Source organism: Solea solea, chromosome 3 (genome assembly GCF_958295425.1).
Source record: "Solea solea chromosome 3, fSolSol10.1, whole genome shotgun sequence".
NCBI classification, from domain to species: Eukaryota; Metazoa; Chordata; class Actinopteri; order Pleuronectiformes; family Soleidae; genus Solea; species Solea solea.
Window position 1 is genome coordinate 33,858,458 of NC_081136.1, and position 19,154 is coordinate 33,877,611.

Sequence of the window (19,154 nt, forward strand, 5' to 3'; positions counted from 1 at the left end):
AGTGGATCATTACTGTGTTCCATCACTCAGAGATTACCGTGTGAGTTCTTCTGACTAAATCCAGACTTTTAAAGTACATGGATTGAAACCATACTATATAGAATGTCATATCACTACTGCATGTGTTTATTCAGTCAGACTCACAGTAAACGTGACAAAATCCTTAGCGGTGCATTCTCGAAACTTTAATTAACGGTAGACGGGATTGAAATGGCACTTGTGCGAACGTCGAGACGCCGGCCTCAGTTTTTCAACTTCAAACATTTAATTCTAATAAGATATAATAATAATAATAATAATAATAATAAGGGGGCATATCGCCACAGTTAAGATGAACTTGACTTTGATCGTTGTATTAAGTGTATGATTCTGTCTTTTGTGACGACATTATCACGTGTCACATCACCTTCCACTGTAAATTCAATCCGTTAATGCAGATGCAGACTGTTATTGAACGTCTTTGTCTGTGTTTAGAAGTCATCAGTGGTAACTTACTAATTATCCCTATCAAATTTTTTTCCCTCACACTTTCCCTCCCTTCTCCTTCCATCCCATTATCTCCTCACCTTTTTTTTTTTCCACAACATCATCTATTACTGCCTCATTTCCTCTCGTCCTCCTTATCCCTTTTCTTATCTCGGTCTCTACCTTTCCAGGACGACGCCCGCGCAGACGTCGTGGACTGCGTCGTAAGGGACATCCAGAACAGCCAGTGTGTCTTGAACGTGGAGTACTCGGGCGTCACCTGTCCACACGTCACGGTAAAGTTCGGCGACACCAAGGACGACGTGGGCCTGGGCCTGGTCAAAGAAGGCTTGGTCATGGTCGACGTTCGCAAGGAAAAGTACCTGCAAAAGATTGTGAGTCAGAGTTTTTGTTGGGCTTTTTGGGGTTCGGGGTTCTCTCTATGAAAGGTTCAAATGAATTGTCCACTTCAGTCAATTTTACATTCATTTCATGACTGAGTTCTGTTGAAATGCACAGTATGGAGCTGTACCTGTGCCACAGCTTCAGGACACACTCCGTTTTAAGTCATTGGATGAAATGGAGAGGTGATAGTCACCAGTAGACAACACTGTGTGTAGAACTGTCTTATTGGCGAATGGGCCTCTTGTTCATTATGTGATGTTACGAGGTCCGTGTGCTGCCTGTGGCTCCCTGACAGTCCAGTAATTACCACGCTAACATCATGCATCAACTCACTCTTTTCCATGTCAGTGTTTGTCAGGAACACGGAAACCTGCGTTCCTCTAAGCGCCTGCGAACACAAGAGAAATAACAATAAAATGACTGTATATTTACATCCCTGTAATTTGCCTCTGATGGCGCCGACCATTTTGCCGGACAGTGGACTTAAAGCCGTACATGAAAGATAAAGAAAAGTGGAGATCAGCAATTACTGCTTCAGCACATCACAGATAATCAGTCACGCTGCCGTTTACTTAAAAATTCACACGCACAAAGGAATTCCTCCGTCCACAAGAGTGCGATACTTCAGATAGTCTTTATTTATACAGATGAGAAAAGAACATACTTGTACACACAATTTATTCACTCACACATGGAGATGCAGTGACTCACAGCGATAAAAAGCACTTCCTGCCTTTTGCGTCGATAAAGCACTGTGATCACATCATTGTGAGAGTGTTTTGACCCATGACCTCTAAAGAGTAGCCAGAGACCATAATGCAGTCTCTGGGTAATGGACCCTATAGACAAAGACAGTGATTAAAACCTCCCAGCCATACAACTAATAGGCTTATAGACTGCACAGATTTAGGTTTTGTCGGATCAAATGGCTTCTCATTTGTATTCAACCGCCGTGTTTGCCTCCTCCTCGCTGGCCACACACAGATATTCAGATGTGGAGGAAGCTGAAGAGGTAGCGGCGTTGACGATGTCCTTTTAAAAGAGTTAGTGAAAGTCACTTCTAGCGTTGAGCTTGAAGCCTTCGCTGAGACCTTCCACATTCCCCACTGAGCGAAAGCAAGCCGGAGTTTTTAGCGGGCCACATTTCACTCCGCTAAATGGAGTAAATGTGCTCGTGATCCATAGAAGGTGTGCACCAGTGTGATAAACTGCACTTCAGTCAGGCTACAGTTGGAAGGTCTGATGATGGAGCTGAAGGGAGGTAATGTTGTAATAGCTGTGCTAGCAAAAGACGATTTCACTTTTGTCCAAGTACAGTAGTGACGTTGCTTCAGTGGTTCGTGTCGGATCTTTCTGAGCTTAGAACGTCCTTGAGTTGAATGTCGGTCAGTGTCGATCACTTCATAGACGGATTGAGCTCCAAACTATTCTAAGAACATGTGATTTCAAGCTTCGGATCGGAGGAAATGGAGGATTTTCTTTCCTCACATCCTCTTGACATTTTACAGTGAGAAGAATTAGTTGAGGTAATAATGTGCACACCAATTTAATGAAATTGACATTAAAAGCCATTTTCTGAAGACTCTAAACTGTTGTTATTACTTAACTCTTTTAATTCTCGTGGATGGATGAAGGTCTTTGCCGTTTAATCTTTTAATTTGCTCTAAAGCAGCTTTTGTCTCTTTTGTTTGCAAGGTGCATTTCTGGCTCAAATATTTATGAGCAGCACTGCAGCTGCTGCCAGTTTGACAAACACAAAACATTATCTTGCAGGGGCAATAAAGCCAAAAGAAAAAAGAAAGAAGAGAAATGTTCAAAGATACAACCTTTTGTTGACCTCTGGATCTGTGCCCTCAATTCTTTCCATCTTATCGAAAGTTTCCCTCCAGCTTTTCGCGGTGTAGAATCAAAGGAGTGCACCATTCTCACTTTTCACTCATCCAGACCATCAGGCGGATTATGAAAATAACTTTTGTCCTCCGTATCTGTTCCATTTTGGCTCATTTCTTTATTCATTATCTGTCGCAGAGGACGGGAACACAGTCATGGCGATCTCTGGTGCTGAGCACTGTGTAACAGATGGGCGGCTGTAATGTTCACAAGCACTTGAGTGATAATAATGTCAATAGTCTGTTGTAAGTAAGTAAGTGCACTGAAGGTTAAGACCAGTGTTGGAGCAGAGCAGAGAGGTGTATGCATTCATGTTTGTATTTTTAAGCCCATAAACCCTCCACTCTCCGATGCCCCCTCTGCACACCATATGGACCGCATGGCTGTTTGTCAGTTTCACAGTAAAGGACGAACATCTATTATGAAAGCGCGTTACCTTTTGAAAGGGAGTGGTCTATTAGAAAAGAAGACGGGAAACATGGGGAAGTTAGAGGTGGGAGGACGATGATCATTAATCCAAATCATGATTGATAGACTGTACTTAGTGAGGGGAAACTGACAGTGACACGAAGAGCAACCCACACATGTGGAGCGGACAGTAAATTACGGGATTAAAGCACAATAGGCGGAATGTCCCGTTGTAATGAAATGACCCATAAGATCTCAGCAGAAACGGAGCTTTTCTCAGTTTTAGGAACACTTAACAGAACTGTTATGGACTCAATGAAGGTTATAACATAAAAGAGGTGTTCAATTTCACTCGATGGTCATTTTAAAAAGATGTAGTTTGTCGCGCTGGTTCAAAGCTGATGAAGGGGAAACGATGCACTGTTCATCAGCACAACAAACTGCTGCCTTTAAAATGACCATAGAGTTAATATGACGACATGTGCTTAGGCTACGCGTGTACATACTCTGTGACAAACAGATTTAATGCCGCAGTATAAAGTTTAATCTGTCGTGCATCTGCTGTATATAGACCTTCTGCATGTGTAATTTATGAGGCTTTAATATTTAGATTATTGTCAGTGAGTGATATTGTTGCTTTATCACCACAACAGCTTTGGAAACAGAAGAGGGACATTATGGACTTTTGCATTATATACAGTCGCTTTAGTATTTCAGGCTTTGTGAGCTTGTAACTGTGTCACGCTGGATTCAGTTATAGCCTGGATGTTATATATATCTATATATCTATATATATCTGTAATGGATGCCATGGTTTCTCCTTGTGTGTCTGCTCCTGAACATTTGTACATGTACAGGGAAATTCCAGCAGTCTTTATAAGATCAATATAAATCACGCTGGCTAAGTCTGGGTCGATACGTGCAGAATGTACGACGCTGACATCGTGAGTCATCGGCTACGCTAATGACGCCGCCAACCTGCCGCTGCAATGCAAGGTGGCGGCGTCATTAGCATGTGCTAGTGCAGGCGTTCTCACACTGTTTCTACCAAGAACAACCTGAGGAAATACCGAGCTCTCCAAGTGACTCTATTGTCGCCAGCGTTGGTGTCAATAGGCCGAACAAAGTCAGCTACGGACTTTTCATAGGAGGCGGATTTATTCCCAATAAGATCATTTGCTCTCTCATCATCCTCCTCTTCCTCGCATATACTTCACACACTGGTAAAGTGAAATTAGACTAAGATGGAGCGAGAGATGAGGTGAATTTGTTTTGAATTTCCACCAGAGGAAGCAGTGAGTACACGCACCACAGTTTGAGAACCCCGGTGTGCTAGTGGTAAACAACAGAGGAAGATGAATCGTGCTCTGGCAATGTTTCTGTTCAGTGTGTGCAGAGAAAATGGCTGTGGATCCCACATGCTGGCATTGTCTTTACGTTTCGCCTCCGTTGTGTTTGACTGTGTCGTTGGCCTGTGAGTGAGCCTGTGGGTGTTAATAGTAGCAGCATGTACTGTGGGATGGTCATCCTGGATTTCGGCGTAAAACGGTGTCCACTGCGATATGAGAAGGTTATTTTGGAGCCACAGTCAAAAGAAATAGCCAGGATTGTTTCACATGGAGCGTCCAAAAATGATAAACGAGCTGTTACCACGTTGTTCACCGTAATGTACATGTGATGGACGGTTGCCAGGCGTCCTGTCGAGTGACTTCTTCACTCCTGCTCCAACCTGAGACTCTGACTTAACGCCGTCTTCTGCTAAGACACAGTCGATGCACCGCGCCGTCCGTAAATCTCGCCTTGGCACCATCAACTCTCCTCTGCTAGAATGGCAGGTTGCCACATTGGCAAACAGACAAATTCTGTCATCTCTCATCTCCGCTCTTTGTTCAGGACAAGATTTCTTCCATATTTCAATTTTGCCTCGTCTCCCTCCCTTCAACACTTATCTTTCCAGTGTTTCTTGTTTTCTTGCTCGCGTACTCTCTGTTCCTCTTACTCCTTCTTCATATCACTCCCCTCACTTTGCAGTGCTTGTGATTATTGCTGTTGTCCTCTCTCAGATATTTACTCCCTCTTAGATCCGTCCTGTTCTCTCTCTGTGTTGTTGTTGTGTTGTTTTTTAAACCCGTTCTATCAAAACGTAGCTTGAGCGTTTGATTTAAAAGGCAGAGAGGAGGCAGCGTGTTTGGATTTTACATGATCTTTAAGTGCATGTTGTTTTTCAGAGCTTTGGCATGAAGGAAACGGAAAGATCACTCGGATTAGAACTAATATTTTGCTTTGATCTGTGAATGAAAGTAATGTTTGGATAATTATTATAGTATTAAAAAATACAGTCGGTTCATCAGATGGAGAAATACTTTGTTGACTAGTTGCACACTAAAGTCATTTCTATGACAAACATAGAGTGTTGTAGCAGAAATGAGTCCATTAGCCCACAAGTGTATATTTATAATGGTTCTGTCTTTGCCGTCTTAAAACCGACCCACCCCGAACCCGCGCGTCACAAGTGGTTACCGACACCATCTTTTTCTTGTGCTTTCGCTTCGTTCCACCTCTGTCTTCTGTCATTGGGCTGCCAACGATGTGACTGATTCAAACGCTGGCAGGCCACCGGGGGCCAACTGTCTCACCCAGTCACCGCCACTAACTGACACCGGTGCTGGAGTCTTAAGTTCATTAGTGTTCCCAGCTTTAAACCCTGTGTTTGCTAATTGGAAGTCAATTAGGAACACGGAAGTGTCTGTCACTCTGTTGCCAGTGCAGTTATTATCAATCACCGACAGTGGTGGTGGTTATCGACCACAGGTCTGGTTCCCGATATGTTCCTCACGTGTAAGGAATACAAATGTTCACACCTTTAGACACATGTTTGTGAACTGACATGTACGCTCTTTATTAAACTGTGTGTGTGTGTGTGTGCTGGGGGTAACTGTGAGGACAAACAGCTGTACGGTGACTCTGGGGATGAAGAAAAAAAATCTTCAGTTTAGAATGATGAAATCTTTAATTACCCATCATCCCCCTGAGAGACGGTGTGTCATTTTATTTCTTTGTTGCCGCTGTATTCACTCCAAGGCCTCGTCTCTTATGTACATGAGACTGTGGTGGAGGAGCCAGAAGAGACTCTCTGTAAAGGCCCTGGTATACATACTCGCGCGTCAGGGTCCTGCAGTATCCCACGTCACCGTACAGCTGTTTGTCCTCACAGTTACCTCCATGTATGTAATGTAATGTAATGTAATGTCACTATCGTGTGGTGGTACAAATTCTGGGCACAGGGTTCAGGAGGCATTCCTTCCAAAGAAGAAGGGAACAGTGTCAGCCGGGTCGAGGCTCGGATGACTAACTTTGGTGACTTCTTCTGTTGTAGAAAGGGTTTTTCCTGCTTGGCTTCGGTTGCGCGTACACCATGTTCAACACAACCACCTGGTGGCTATTGTAGTCTTCTTGTAGCTTCAGTTCTGAGTCTTCACTGTTGGTAGTAGCAACAGCAGCAGCTGCATCACACTGTTGAGTGATTGTGTTAACGGGGGTTGGAATCATGGCAGGCTGTGAGGAGTAGGCGCACATGCAGCACAATCCAGGAAATCAGGAAGGAGGCTCACACATACACAGGATGTCTCCGGGGATCGTTTGTTCCATTTATCAAAGAACAATTGTGCCGTTTTGTACACACACACACTATAGCACGGTGGCGCATGCGATGTAGTCCTCTGCCTCTGCACAGCTGAGGCTCTGTTTTGGACACTGATAATGTGCCTCGTGGGAATGACAGCGTGTCTGTACAGTAGCACACTCTGACAAATTGAGCCCTCGTGTAGTCTCATGTAGTAGCGCGATTGTTGTCGCTTATAGACTGTCCCCCGGTAGGAAGGACAAACACGGTGTGTGTCTGTGGGTTCACTTTTAAACCTGTTGTACAGAAACAGTGACAGGCGAAAACAAAGCAACAGAGAACACATTCACTCTAACAAGAATATCACAAATATGTAGGTGGGCCGAGGAGAGTTAGTTAGCGCCCTGCTACGGTGGGGCAGGTTTCAATCACCTGCTCCACCCGCACCTGAAAAACAAAAAAATGTTCCACCATGTCGTCCATAAATGGCTTATAGTCGTATCAGGATCAGCAATTGACTGAGTTTCAGGTCGCTGGGCTCCCTGTTCAACCCCGACGTCCGCTTGTCACAGCCCATCAAGAACCCACACACACACACACACACACACACACACACACACACTGGGCTTCATGAGTGTGTGACAGCATGACCGCTCCTCACCAATGGCTCAATACCTAATTTACAAGTGAAGTTAGAGATGGAACCTTTTAATGGACATTTTCTGCTCCTCTCTTATTGACCACACACACACACACACACACACACACACACAGACACAGGCAGGCAGTTGCCTCCCCTGCTACCACTGCTCTAAGGGCCCTTTTGACATGTCCTCGCTGACACGCACCACTTCCCAAACGCAATTCCATCCTCTGCAGATCCACCCGCACACACACAGACTTTATCTCCCCCCCCACACACACACGCCCTGGGGGTGTGTGGAGGACAGGCAGCAGGGGAGTGGAGGCATCAAGTTGTTCAAACTTAGATTATTTTTCCGAGTTGTGTGACCTCACGGGAGACGGAGAGTCGATGTGTGCTGGAGAAAAAACGGAGAGCAAACGCTTCAGATACAGTCGCTGTGATGTACTTTCTGTGAGTTTACGTAAGAATTGTTTTTCCTTTGCGTTTGCCCTTGAGACGCCACTGGTGGAGAATGCTCCCTGTCATATCAGTTATGTCCTTGTGTGTGTGTGTGTGTGTGTGTGTGTGTGTGTGTGTGTGTGTGTGTGTGTGTACATGTGTACATGTATGTCCTCCTTAACTCCATGATCTCATGCTGGTGGGCGTGTCAAGCCGTGTTCCAGCCAAAAGTGCCTGATCTCCTCCGACAGTCATGCTGCGGGGAACCAGCATGCATCAGGGCATAATCCCAGTTTACCAATGACACTCATTATGGGCTCATCTTTTTTTTATTATTATTATTATTATCACAGCGTTCACAAGCTTCTACAATGTATTTCTGATGCACTTTGCAGTAAACATGTTTGTCTATAAGTAATAAATACTTTGGATGGCCATGCAAATCGTAGTTAAATTGCTAATGTTATACTAATTTATATATGTTATACTACATTTAATTTCAATTCAAATTAAACATTTTCAGATTAAAGTCAGATTTCTAAGAAAAAAGTGGGACTTCAGAATTCTGAGGAAATAGTCAGAGGTCTTTGTTTCTTTCAAACGTTTTGTCCTAATACTATTTTAGTTTTTGGCCACTTTTCTTCAGTCTCATATTTCCAGTGTTGTCAGAGACACAACAAGCTTTCGTGGATCTTCTGAAGAGTCTTTCACAAAACCCCCGGTCTCTCCGCCTGCGGTGCACTTTCTGTGCCACCGTGTCCTAAAATAAGAGACGTTTCACCGTAATCCACTGTGCAGCCGACCATGCTCAACTTGAAATAGTGCAAGTTACAGATATAAGAGGCTTTATTTTCCTGCACACGCTCTGGAGACGACTCGTCTTGGTGGAGACAGCGATGGCAGGCAGAGGGAGAATGAAGCGAGATGTAATGAGGAGTAAGGGAGCAGTAGAGGGAGAGAAAAAACAAAGCCAGTTTGTGGCACTTTGTTTTTCTTGGTGTGAGTTTGACTGCCGTTGTTTAGGAGGCTGTGGACGTCTGATTGTCAACGCTGTTAATGAGAAAAGCTCAACAAAGCCTTTACATGTCCTGACATCCCATCACAGCAGCAGGCGACCAGAGAGCAGAACTTTGATCAGTCACTTGATTTTCAGAACTCTCTGGGAGGGGGGTGGGGTGGGGGTGGGGGTGGAGTCTCAGCTCACCTACGCACCAGACACACACAACCTGTCACAAAGATGTGACGTTCACAGATCCATCACTTTCACAACAAGCTAACCAGAACACCACCTGGGCATGGACACGCCAGCCAACACAGGGAGACATTCAGTCTGTCTCTCACACACACACACACACACACACACACACACCAGAACGCCATCACCACCTGTCATTCATTTTAAGGAGACGCATCACACTTGGACCAGGTTTAACCACCAACAAAGTCCACTAGAAAGTTATAACAGAGTGTTTTTCAGTCTCAAATTGCTGTTAAACATCTACTTTATTTAAGCTGTTGGTGTGAAATTGTAATAAATTGCTTCTGTAATCAGTTCAATTTTCTGAGAGCATTTTTTTAAGCAGACATAAATTGATGTGAAGAATTAATTACATATAAATTCAGTGGACACACACACGCACACAGCGTGCTCTTAATGCGGTTACTGCCGGTGTCCGTGGATCTGCTCAGCTAACATGGCATCTGTGTGACATATGGCAGCTCTGTGGGGTCGTCCAGACGAGCATGCTGACACCCGCCGCCTTCCTCCACCCTCTGCCCCCAAAACACAGACTTTCCTATCCATTCTTTTGTCCACAAAAAAGTCCCAACAATTGTGATTTTTTTTAAACATTGCTGGCTCTTTGGTTTTTGTTTGAAATCTGATGGGATGTTTTTTTCAGTCTAGACAGACACAGTCTTTGTCAACAATAACACAGTGACTTACAACTGAAAAGCTCTTACACAACTTCCTTTTGATCAGTGCTGTTGTGTTTAATACTCAAATAACTGCAGAGGAGCAAGAATCAACTCTGTGTTTACATCAGCGTGTGAAGTATCCCTGAATAGTTGTGTTTGTATGGATGCAGATTTATTATAAAAACAAGGCTTAAAGGCTCGTCTGCATGCAGGAAAATGCCTCTTTAAATGGAAACATTATTATGGATGTTTACTTCATCTTCAGTGAGACTTTTTTTTGGTTCTCGCTCGTTAGCCTCTCTTTGTTGTGGTGTTTCCTGACAACTCTGCATCGTACCTTTGCTTTGTAAACCTCCTCCTGGTTTCACACACACACACACACACACACACACACACACACACACACACACACACACACTCATCACCAGCACCACCCCATCACTTTCCTCTGCCACTTGAAGTCATCTCCCCACACGAGTCGGGATGCTGTTTGCGTCATAAATGAGCCATTATGCCTCCCTACTGGAGCCAATTGAAAAGCCTTGAAAGACGGATCCGGGACAGGATGCTGCGCGCGGTGCTGCTCAGAATTCGGCGTTCAGCCGCGCGCTGATTGGCCGTTGTGTTGCGCTGAGCTGAAGTGAGCAGAACAGTGAGCGATGAGGGCGAGCCATGAAAAGACGCCCCCCTGCCCTCCCAGCACAGAGCACAAAGCGGCTCACCGTAATGGCTCCAACATGGCAGCAGTCATCTGTGTGCATTGTGCTGTGTAGGACTCTTGACTGTGCGTCTTTCACACATGTGGATGCAGACTCTTTTTCCCCCACTTTGCCATTTCTCTCTCTCTCTCTCTCTCTCTAATGTAATTGCCTCTCTTGTGTTTGAATATTGCCAAATCCACTTTGGCAGATATGAAAGCCTCATCCGCATCGTTCTAGTTTCCCCCCTCAGATTTTCCAAAATGCTGCACCAGGAGTGGCAGCGGGCACTGATCGCTCCCCTCCAAAGCCCAAATGGCATCACTGGCCTTTTGTGTCTGTGAAATATCGTTGGCCGACTCTTCCATATGGTGACATCTGCCTGATGGGACCAAGACTCGATATCCCAAAGCCTTCCAAAAAAAACCCTCCCCTTTAGTTGTCTTTGATGGATGACTTGTGCAGTCTCTGCACTTTTTGCCAGCCACACACTCGTGGCGCGTGCGCGTGCGTGCGTGCACTCACTCAGACATCACCCGCCGTAGCGTCCACCTGCAGGTCTGTTAACTTGGCGGCGCAGAAATCAAACGACGTGCATGCGGCTTGCTAAGCAATTACACTCCAGAACCCGAGCCACAGTCGACAGTTTTTAACATCTGCCATCCTTGTTCTGGTGTGTGTGTGTGCGCGTGTGTGTGTGTGCATGCGTGTGTGTGTGTGTGTGTGTGTGTGTGTGTGTGCACTAGAGTGTGAGGGCCATCTCATCTGCTGCTAAAATCATCTACAAAAATGTGGTGCAAAATGGAAGTCATTACATGAACATGGTGACGACTCTTGTTTTTCTTTAGTGTATTTGTTCAAAGTTCCGTGTTTATAGACAGAATGTTAATGGTCAGGGTTAAACGTACCGTGTGTGTGTGTGTGTGTGTGTGTGTGTGTGTGTGTGTGTGTGTGTGTGTGTGTGTGTGTGTGTGTGTGTGTGTGTGTGTGTGTGTGTGTGTGTGTGTGTGTGTGTGTGTGTGTACCTTGAGTAAGGCTTGATCTCTCCATCTCTATTGTGAGAGTGTGGTGGTGGAGAACAGCTCCAATCATTCCAAGGTCCACACAACCACTTACTGTGAACACATGTAACTTCACTGTCTCTGCCCTGTGACTCATCACTGGTTCATTCACTGAGGTTAAACTGCTCGTTGGCAACTCTGTGACAAACAGTTGAATTGTTATTAAATGTGATTGCTGTGCATCCATTGATAACTCAGTTGTTAGAGTGAGTATCATCAGGGAAATAGTTTAACCCTCTTGTGAAACAATGTTCAATGAGTGAGTGAAATGTTGAACCGCTTAGGATTTTACGGTTACTGAGAATCTGACGTCACAAATGTGACGCGCTGGTGAATCTTTGTCTGTGATTGGACGGTCGTGCCGCAGAAGTCTTGAGGTTCTACCATAACGACAAGCATATGAAACTCTTCTACTCAGTATACTGTGCCAATCTTAGCTGACATAGGGCCAAAGGCGGAGTCACACCCTGGACAGAACTTTGATACATCATCTTTTATGACGCTTTATGTTTTCTTATATCAGTGTAGTTTTACTAAGCAAAGGACGTGAGGACGAGTTTGACCCGCCCAAAAAGTCATTGTGGACAAATTGGTGGACGACACAAAATGATCATTGTTTGTAGACACAGTAGGAACACAATACATACATATATACAAATGTGTATATATATATATAAGTGTGTGAGTCTGAAGTTGAAGTATCAGACTTGCTGATTGCTGCTTCTACTTTTCCACACGTTCTCGACTCCACGACTATTATCGATTATTACAGTAATTTAATGTTCTCCAGCATGCGAGAGTAACTGAGCGGCTCACAGCACTCTTTCATGGTGGCGGACAATCACAGAAGAAAGTGGTCTTTAAAGGGGAAGCGGAGCTAAATCGGCCTCTTTCTGTCTCTGTGTCAGAGTCTGAAGGGCCACAAAACTGGCAGGTTGAAATCAATAATTTGATTTTTATTTTAGAATGGTAAATCATGCAAAACTACCGTAGAGAAGAAAAAGAGAAGGGAACATTTGCATAATGGCTCTCCTTTAATGTTTCCTGCACAGTAGGTGATGCTGGCGGCTGTGTGTGTGCAAAAAAGGGGTGTATACAAGAGTAGGAATAAACCACTTTATACTTTCTTTCCTTCATGGAAAGAAAGTTTGGACCAAAGTGTCATCACTAAAACATGGAACAGTCTCAGAAACACATTTAATAAAAAGTTACACACACACACACACACATGCTGTGTCACTGACGGCAGCTTCTGAAACGTCAGGATTTGCAGCTTAATCTTAATCTTCCTAATTGCAAATTGATTGTTCTTTGGGTTTAAGGCGGTCGTCTGGAAAATAGACACAAAACCATCATAAAATCATAAAGATGCCAATTATTTTCTGACGTGTAGAACTCAGCAAAGACTGTTTGTTTGTTGTTAACACTTTTGTGGTCTTTTGTCATTGTTTTAATCCCAGTCTTAAACACCTTAAGTGTATAAATGTAAGGAGGCACTGGTTGAACTTAATCCCTGAGAAGTCGTGAGTGTGACAGTGATGTTAAAGACTTGTCTCTTGTCTCGTAGGTGATGGAGTATCTGAACAGTCAAGAATCTGCCAAGAGTGCCCGGGTAAGTCATGTCCCGTGTCTTTGTCTCAGCTCCTCTTGTTTTGTCTCTGAGACGATCTGATGATGCCAAAAAAAGAATTCATTACAACACTAATGACACTTTAGCACAATGAGAGAGAGAGAGAGTGAGAGTCACTTCTCTGTTTTCCCTCATTATGTAACACATTATATTGGCCGTCACTATTGTCCCATATGGATTTATGCCCACAGTCTGTGCAGGTCCATACTGTGAGGACAAGTATTATTGTCCAGAGACGGGAGGACGAGGAAAATCTGCACACACCCTAATAATTAAGTCTAACTCTTACCCTGAAACCGTCTTTAAAGTTGACAGAAAGGTCAACATGTCCTCAAATTTGTCCTCACAGCCTAGTACACACATTTATCCACACACACATACTTAGAAATGAATTTCTGCCTCATTAGGACCAGGTTTTGGTCCGGACAATGTCACTCGGTACGTTTACATGCACAGTTTAACCCAGCTAAGGCCGTAGTCCGACTAAGACAGGCAACTGGACGTCTGACTCCGCCTCCGTATCTCTCTGTAAGCTATTGCGTGTTGAATCAGTTTCCTGTCGACCTTTATATCGCAGAACAACAAACATAACTCTGGTTCTGTCTGTTTCGTAGCTGCTGTACGTGATAATAAAAATCGTCAAATTGTTATTTTTATACGGCAACAGTTCTGCAGTTTATCTGTCTTCTCCTTCTACTTCCTGGTCAAAGAGCGGGAGGACATTTTGGTGCATGTGCAGAAAGTCTGACTCCAGTCAGACTAAGCGTATACATGCAGGAGTAATCGGACTATGCATCGCGTTATCCAGGTATCTTAGTCCGACAAAGACTAGCTCGGTTTTAGTCGGACTAATGTGTTTACGTGACATGAAGAAAACCAAATGATCGTCTTAGTCTGACTATTATTGGACTTTTAACATGCGTGTAAACACACACACATTGTGTGTCTTCTGAGGACAGTGTAACACTTTATTTGAGCTGGAAATGTCGGGGTGAAATATAGCAAAATATGTGTTTTTAATTTTTTGCTTTAGCTGCTTTTCAGTTCCTTGCCTCTTCATAGTTAACTGAATGAGCAGGTACCTAAAGAGGCGGGACAGCTAGTATAACGTGTTAGGTAACTAACCATCCTTTTAGTTAACCATCATGTTTTAGTTACTTGCTGTAAAACCCAGAGAAACTACAGATGTCTTTAATCACAGTCGCGATGTTTCATGATGTCAGGGAGGAGGAGAGGAGAGACAAAAACACGCAGCGAAGTGAGCGATGGGAAATGACAGTATGTACAAATGGCCTCATTCATTCATTCATCCTAATAAGTACAGCTAATTAGCACAGTCACTAATTAGCTATGAATCACAGCGTTAACAGCTGAGCGCTCACGAGAGCCAGAAAAGAAACACACACACACACCTCAGACAATGTGAACTTATTTAAATAACCCCCTACTCCACCTGATGCTGTTTCAAACCTCACACACACACACACACAGCCAATGTGGTTGTGATGACAACGACATTTAGCAGAGAAACATGACAGTTGATGAGGCGATGCAGCGACGTTGTAATGGAACAGGAGAAGTAATGGACTCGCTGCTGTTTGAGCCTCCAGTCAGAGTCCGATTAAATGCTGGTGATGATGATGATGAAGTCTTTGAATTGGCCTGTGACTTTTCTTTGTCTCTTTCTCTTGATCAGTGAACATGTAATGTGCTGGAGAGATTATAGAAGTTCCGTTTTATAGCTTTTCATGCAAATGCAGTGTCATTATTCTCAAATGAAATCCATCTCTGTCTCATCGTCATTAGCTGAACATTTGGCGCTACGGAGACTTCCGCGCAGACGACGCTGACGAGTTTGGCTACCGCCGTTAAAGCAAGAGAAGGAGAGAGAGAAAAAAGAAGAAATGAAATGAATTGAACCGACCATCCAATCAACGCCATTCCAAAGACCAACGTGGACACCGAGTGACGCATCGGACAGAGAAAAAGTAAAGAAGTCATGGAAAAACTAAACGACAAGCATCGACTCGCTCCTTGTTTCACATTTATCCCTCCAGCTCTGACTCCTCTGCTCTGTATACTTTGTTTTTTCAGTTCCGCCCCTGTAGCTTTGAGTAAATTATATTAATAAAAAAAAGAGTCATTCAACAGTGACGTTCCGTTCATCTTTAATCTTCCTAATGAGCCACTGCCAGCTCGAGCAGCCTGCACTATTTGCAAAACTGTTGTTTTTGTTTTGTTTTTGTGTTTTCAGCCAATCATATTAATGCTCTCCGATGTCCTCGACCAATCCCTGCCCTCTGCACAGGAAGTGACTGAGTGAAAACACATTTAGCAAAAAACAACAAATCCTTCCCCAAGGAATTATGTAAATGTGAAAAAGGAAACCTTGAAAAGTGTAAATGGATTTATTTTAAAGAAATTCTGTAGGTGGAGCCACACAGACAAAAAACAAAACAAACAAAAGGATGAGTTTATTTTTTGTCTTAAGTGTATAATATCTGTGTGTGACAATGACATTTGCGGATGTTTTTGTGAGGAGTGTTATGTCGTTTATTCACTTTTATGACCAGTACATATGGACGCCATCTTGTGGCATTTTATCATCTTTCTCCTTCTGTAAAGTTTACATTCTAATATTAATGGTTATGATCTTTCTCTGGCAGCCTCTTCTCTTTCTGACTCTGTATGCCATCGCAAAATAAGAAAACAGTGTTTGAATTTATTTCCACTTAATGGACCTTTGCATTCTATTAAAATCTCCTGAATTAAAAAGCACACAAGTGTTTTGTTTGCGCCTCTTTTTTTCCATTATTTTATAACAAAGAGGTCTTTTTCAAACTGATTGACGTCACTCATCTGAAGATCAACAGAAGGTTGACTTGAATTTGACTTTGTATCTTTTAAAATTAACACTTTTTTTTCTCTCACTAAAACAGAACACTAGTGTGTTACAGTTAATTTGAAATGATCAATTCAAAAGCTTCACCTTGAAAACCTTTTAATTTTATCAGTAGTTTGCAGGACTAGTGACCAAACAGGACGCGAGCTGATGCAGCTTTGGCAGTGAGCCAACTTCTGAATCTACATGAGGTGACTGACCATTTCTTAAGGGATGAATTTTCAATAGGATGAGCCAAAGGTGAAGCTTAAAGCCCTGTATCTGTCTGGTAATCTATTCATATCAACATGGACCTGAGGAGTTTACATTTTCATTTATATAAGCAAAGAGAGGCCGATGAGTTGAAATAAGGATTGCAGGGGCAAACACTTAACTCATGTTTTAACTTAAGTCAGTTAACGCCAAGTAAAACTAAAGTAATCCATCATGAATATTTCATCAGGTATGAAAATGTCAGATGGCAAAGACTGAGACAAAAGCACCATCATGGTGAAGCACTGCGTAAAGTACAGTCAGGCACACAATTTCAAAAGAAAGTCATAGCATGGTAAGGGATTAAAAATGTCAAGTAACTACGGTAAGGTGTCAACGTGAAGCATGAAAATAAAATGACGTCCAAAATCGCATCAAAAAGTCATAGGTTAGTATGTCGTCCAAAATCGCATCAAAAAGTCATAGGTTAGTATGTCGTCCAAAATTGAATCAAAAAGTCATAGGTTAGTATGTCGTCCAAAATTGTATAAAAAGTCATAGGTTAGTATGTCGTCCAAAATTGTATAAAAAGTCATAGGTTAGTATGTCGTCCAAAATCGTATCAAAAAGTCATAGGTTAGTATGTCTTCCAAAATCGCATCAAAAAGTCATAGGTTAGTATGTCGTCCAAAATCGTATCAAAAAGTCATAGGTTAGTATGTCGTCCAAAATCGCATCAAAAAGTCATAGGTTAGTATGTGGTCCAAAATCGCATCAAAATGTCATAGGTTAGTATGTCGTCCAAAATCGCATCAAAAAGTCATAGGTTAGTATGTCGTCCAAAATTGAATCAAAAAGTCATAGGTTAGTATGTCGTCCAAAATTGTATAAAAAGTCATAGGTTAGTATGTCGTCCAAAATTGTATAAAAAGTCATAGGTTAGTATGTCGTCCAAAATCGTATCAAAAAGTCATAGGTTAGTATGTCTTCCAAAATCGCATCAAAAAGTCATAGGTTAGTATGTCGTCCAAAATCGTATCAAAAAGTCATAGGTTAGTATGTCGTCCAAAATCGCATCAAAAAGTCATAGGTTAGTATGTGGTCCAAAATCGCATCAAAATGTCATAGGTTAGTATGTCGTCCAAAATTTGACAAAAATGTCATAGGTTAGTATGTCGTCCAAAATCGCATCAAAATGTCATAGGTTAGTATGTCGTCCAAAATTTGACCAAAATGTCATAGGTTAGTATGTCGTCCAAAATCGCATCAAAAAGGCATAGGTTAGTATGTCGTCCAAAATCGCATCAAAAAGTCATAGGTTAGTATGTCGTCCAAAATTTGACCAAAATGTCATAGGTTAGTATGTCGTCCAAAATCGCATCAAAAAGTCATAGGTTAGTATGTGGTCCAAAATCGCATCAAAATGTCATAGGTTAGTATGTCGTCCAAAATTTGACAAAAATGTCATAGGTTAGTATGTCGTCCAAAATCGCATCAAAATGTCATAGGTTAGTATGTCGTCCAAAATTTGACCAAAATGTCATAGGTTAGTATGTCGTCCAAAATCGCATCAAAAAGGCATAGGTTAGTATGTCGTCCAAAATCGCATCAAAAAGTCATAGGTTAGTATGTCGTCCAAAATTTGACCAAAATGTCATAGGTTAGTATGTCGTCCAAAATCGCATCAAAAAGTCATAGGTTAGTATGTTGTCCAAAATTTGACAAAAATGTCATAGGTTAGTATGTCTTCCAAAATCGCATCAAAAAGGCATAGGTTAGTATGTCGTCCAAAATCGCATCAAAAAGTCATAGGTTAGTATGTCGTCCAAAATTTGACCAAAATGTCATAGGTTAGTATGTCGTCCAAAATCGCATCAAAAAGTCATAGGTTAGTATGTCGTCCAAAATTTGACCAAAATGTCATAGGTTAGTATGTCGTCCAAAATTTGACCAAAAAGTCATAGGTTAGTATGTCGTCCAAAAATGTCATAGGTTAGTATGTTGTCCAAAATCGCATCAAAAAGGCATAGGTTAGTATGTCGTCCAAAATCGCATCAAAAAGGCATAGGTTAGTATGTCGTCCAAAATTGTATCAAAAAGTCATAGGTTAGTATGTCGTCCAAAATTGTATAAAAAGTCATAGGTTAGTATGTCGTTCAAATTGCATCAAAAAGTCATAGGTTAGTATGTCGACCAAAATCGCATCAAAATGTCATAGGTTAGTATGTCATCCAAAATTTGACAAAAATGTCATAGGTTAGTATGTCGTCCAAAAATGTATAAAAAGTCATAGGTAGTATGTAGTCCAAAATTGTATAAAAACTCATAGGTTAGTATGTCGTCCAAATTGCATCAAAAAGTCATAGGTTAGTATGTCGTCCAAAATCGCATCAAAAAGTCATAGGTTAGTATGTCTTCCAAAATTTGACCAAAATGTCATAGGTTAGTATGTCGTCCAAAATCGCATCAAAAAGGCATAGGTTAGTATGTCGTCCAAAATTGCATCAAAAAGTCATAGGTTAGTATGTCGTCCAAAATCGCATCAAAATGTCATAGGTTAGTATGTCTTCCAAAATTTGACCAAAATGTCATAGGTTAGTATGTCGTCCAAAATTGTATCAAAAAGTCATAGGTTAGTATGTCGTCCAAAATTGTATCAAAAAGTCATAGGTTAGTATGTCGTCCAAAATCGTATCAAAAAGTCATAGGTTAGTATGTCGTCCAAAATTTGACAAAAATGTCATAGGTTAGTATGTTGTCCAAAATCGCATCAAAAAGGCATAGGTTAGTATGTCGTCCAAAATCGCATCAAAAAGGCATAGGTTATAATGTCGTCCAAAATCGCATCAAAATGTCATAGGTTAGTATGTCGTCCAAAAT

At 42.2% G+C, this 19,154-nt stretch overlaps 1 protein-coding gene across 2 annotated transcripts in view; it reads left to right on the forward strand.

The window, feature by feature from the left end:
- Nucleotides 1-15,963, forward strand: part of snd1 (staphylococcal nuclease and tudor domain containing 1) — a 167,813-nt gene extending 151,850 nt beyond the window's left edge. For both annotated transcript variants that reach the window (XM_058625515.1, XM_058625514.1), the window contains exons 22-24: nt 657-860; nt 13,118-13,162; nt 14,987-15,963. In XM_058625515.1, coding sequence (XP_058481498.1) covers nt 657-860; nt 13,118-13,162; nt 14,987-15,052 — 315 coding nt within the window. In that variant the 3' untranslated portion in view covers nt 15,053-15,963. The remainder of the gene's footprint in view (nt 1-656; nt 861-13,117; nt 13,163-14,986) is intronic.
- The last annotated feature ends 3,191 nt before the right edge of the window (nt 15,964-19,154 follow it).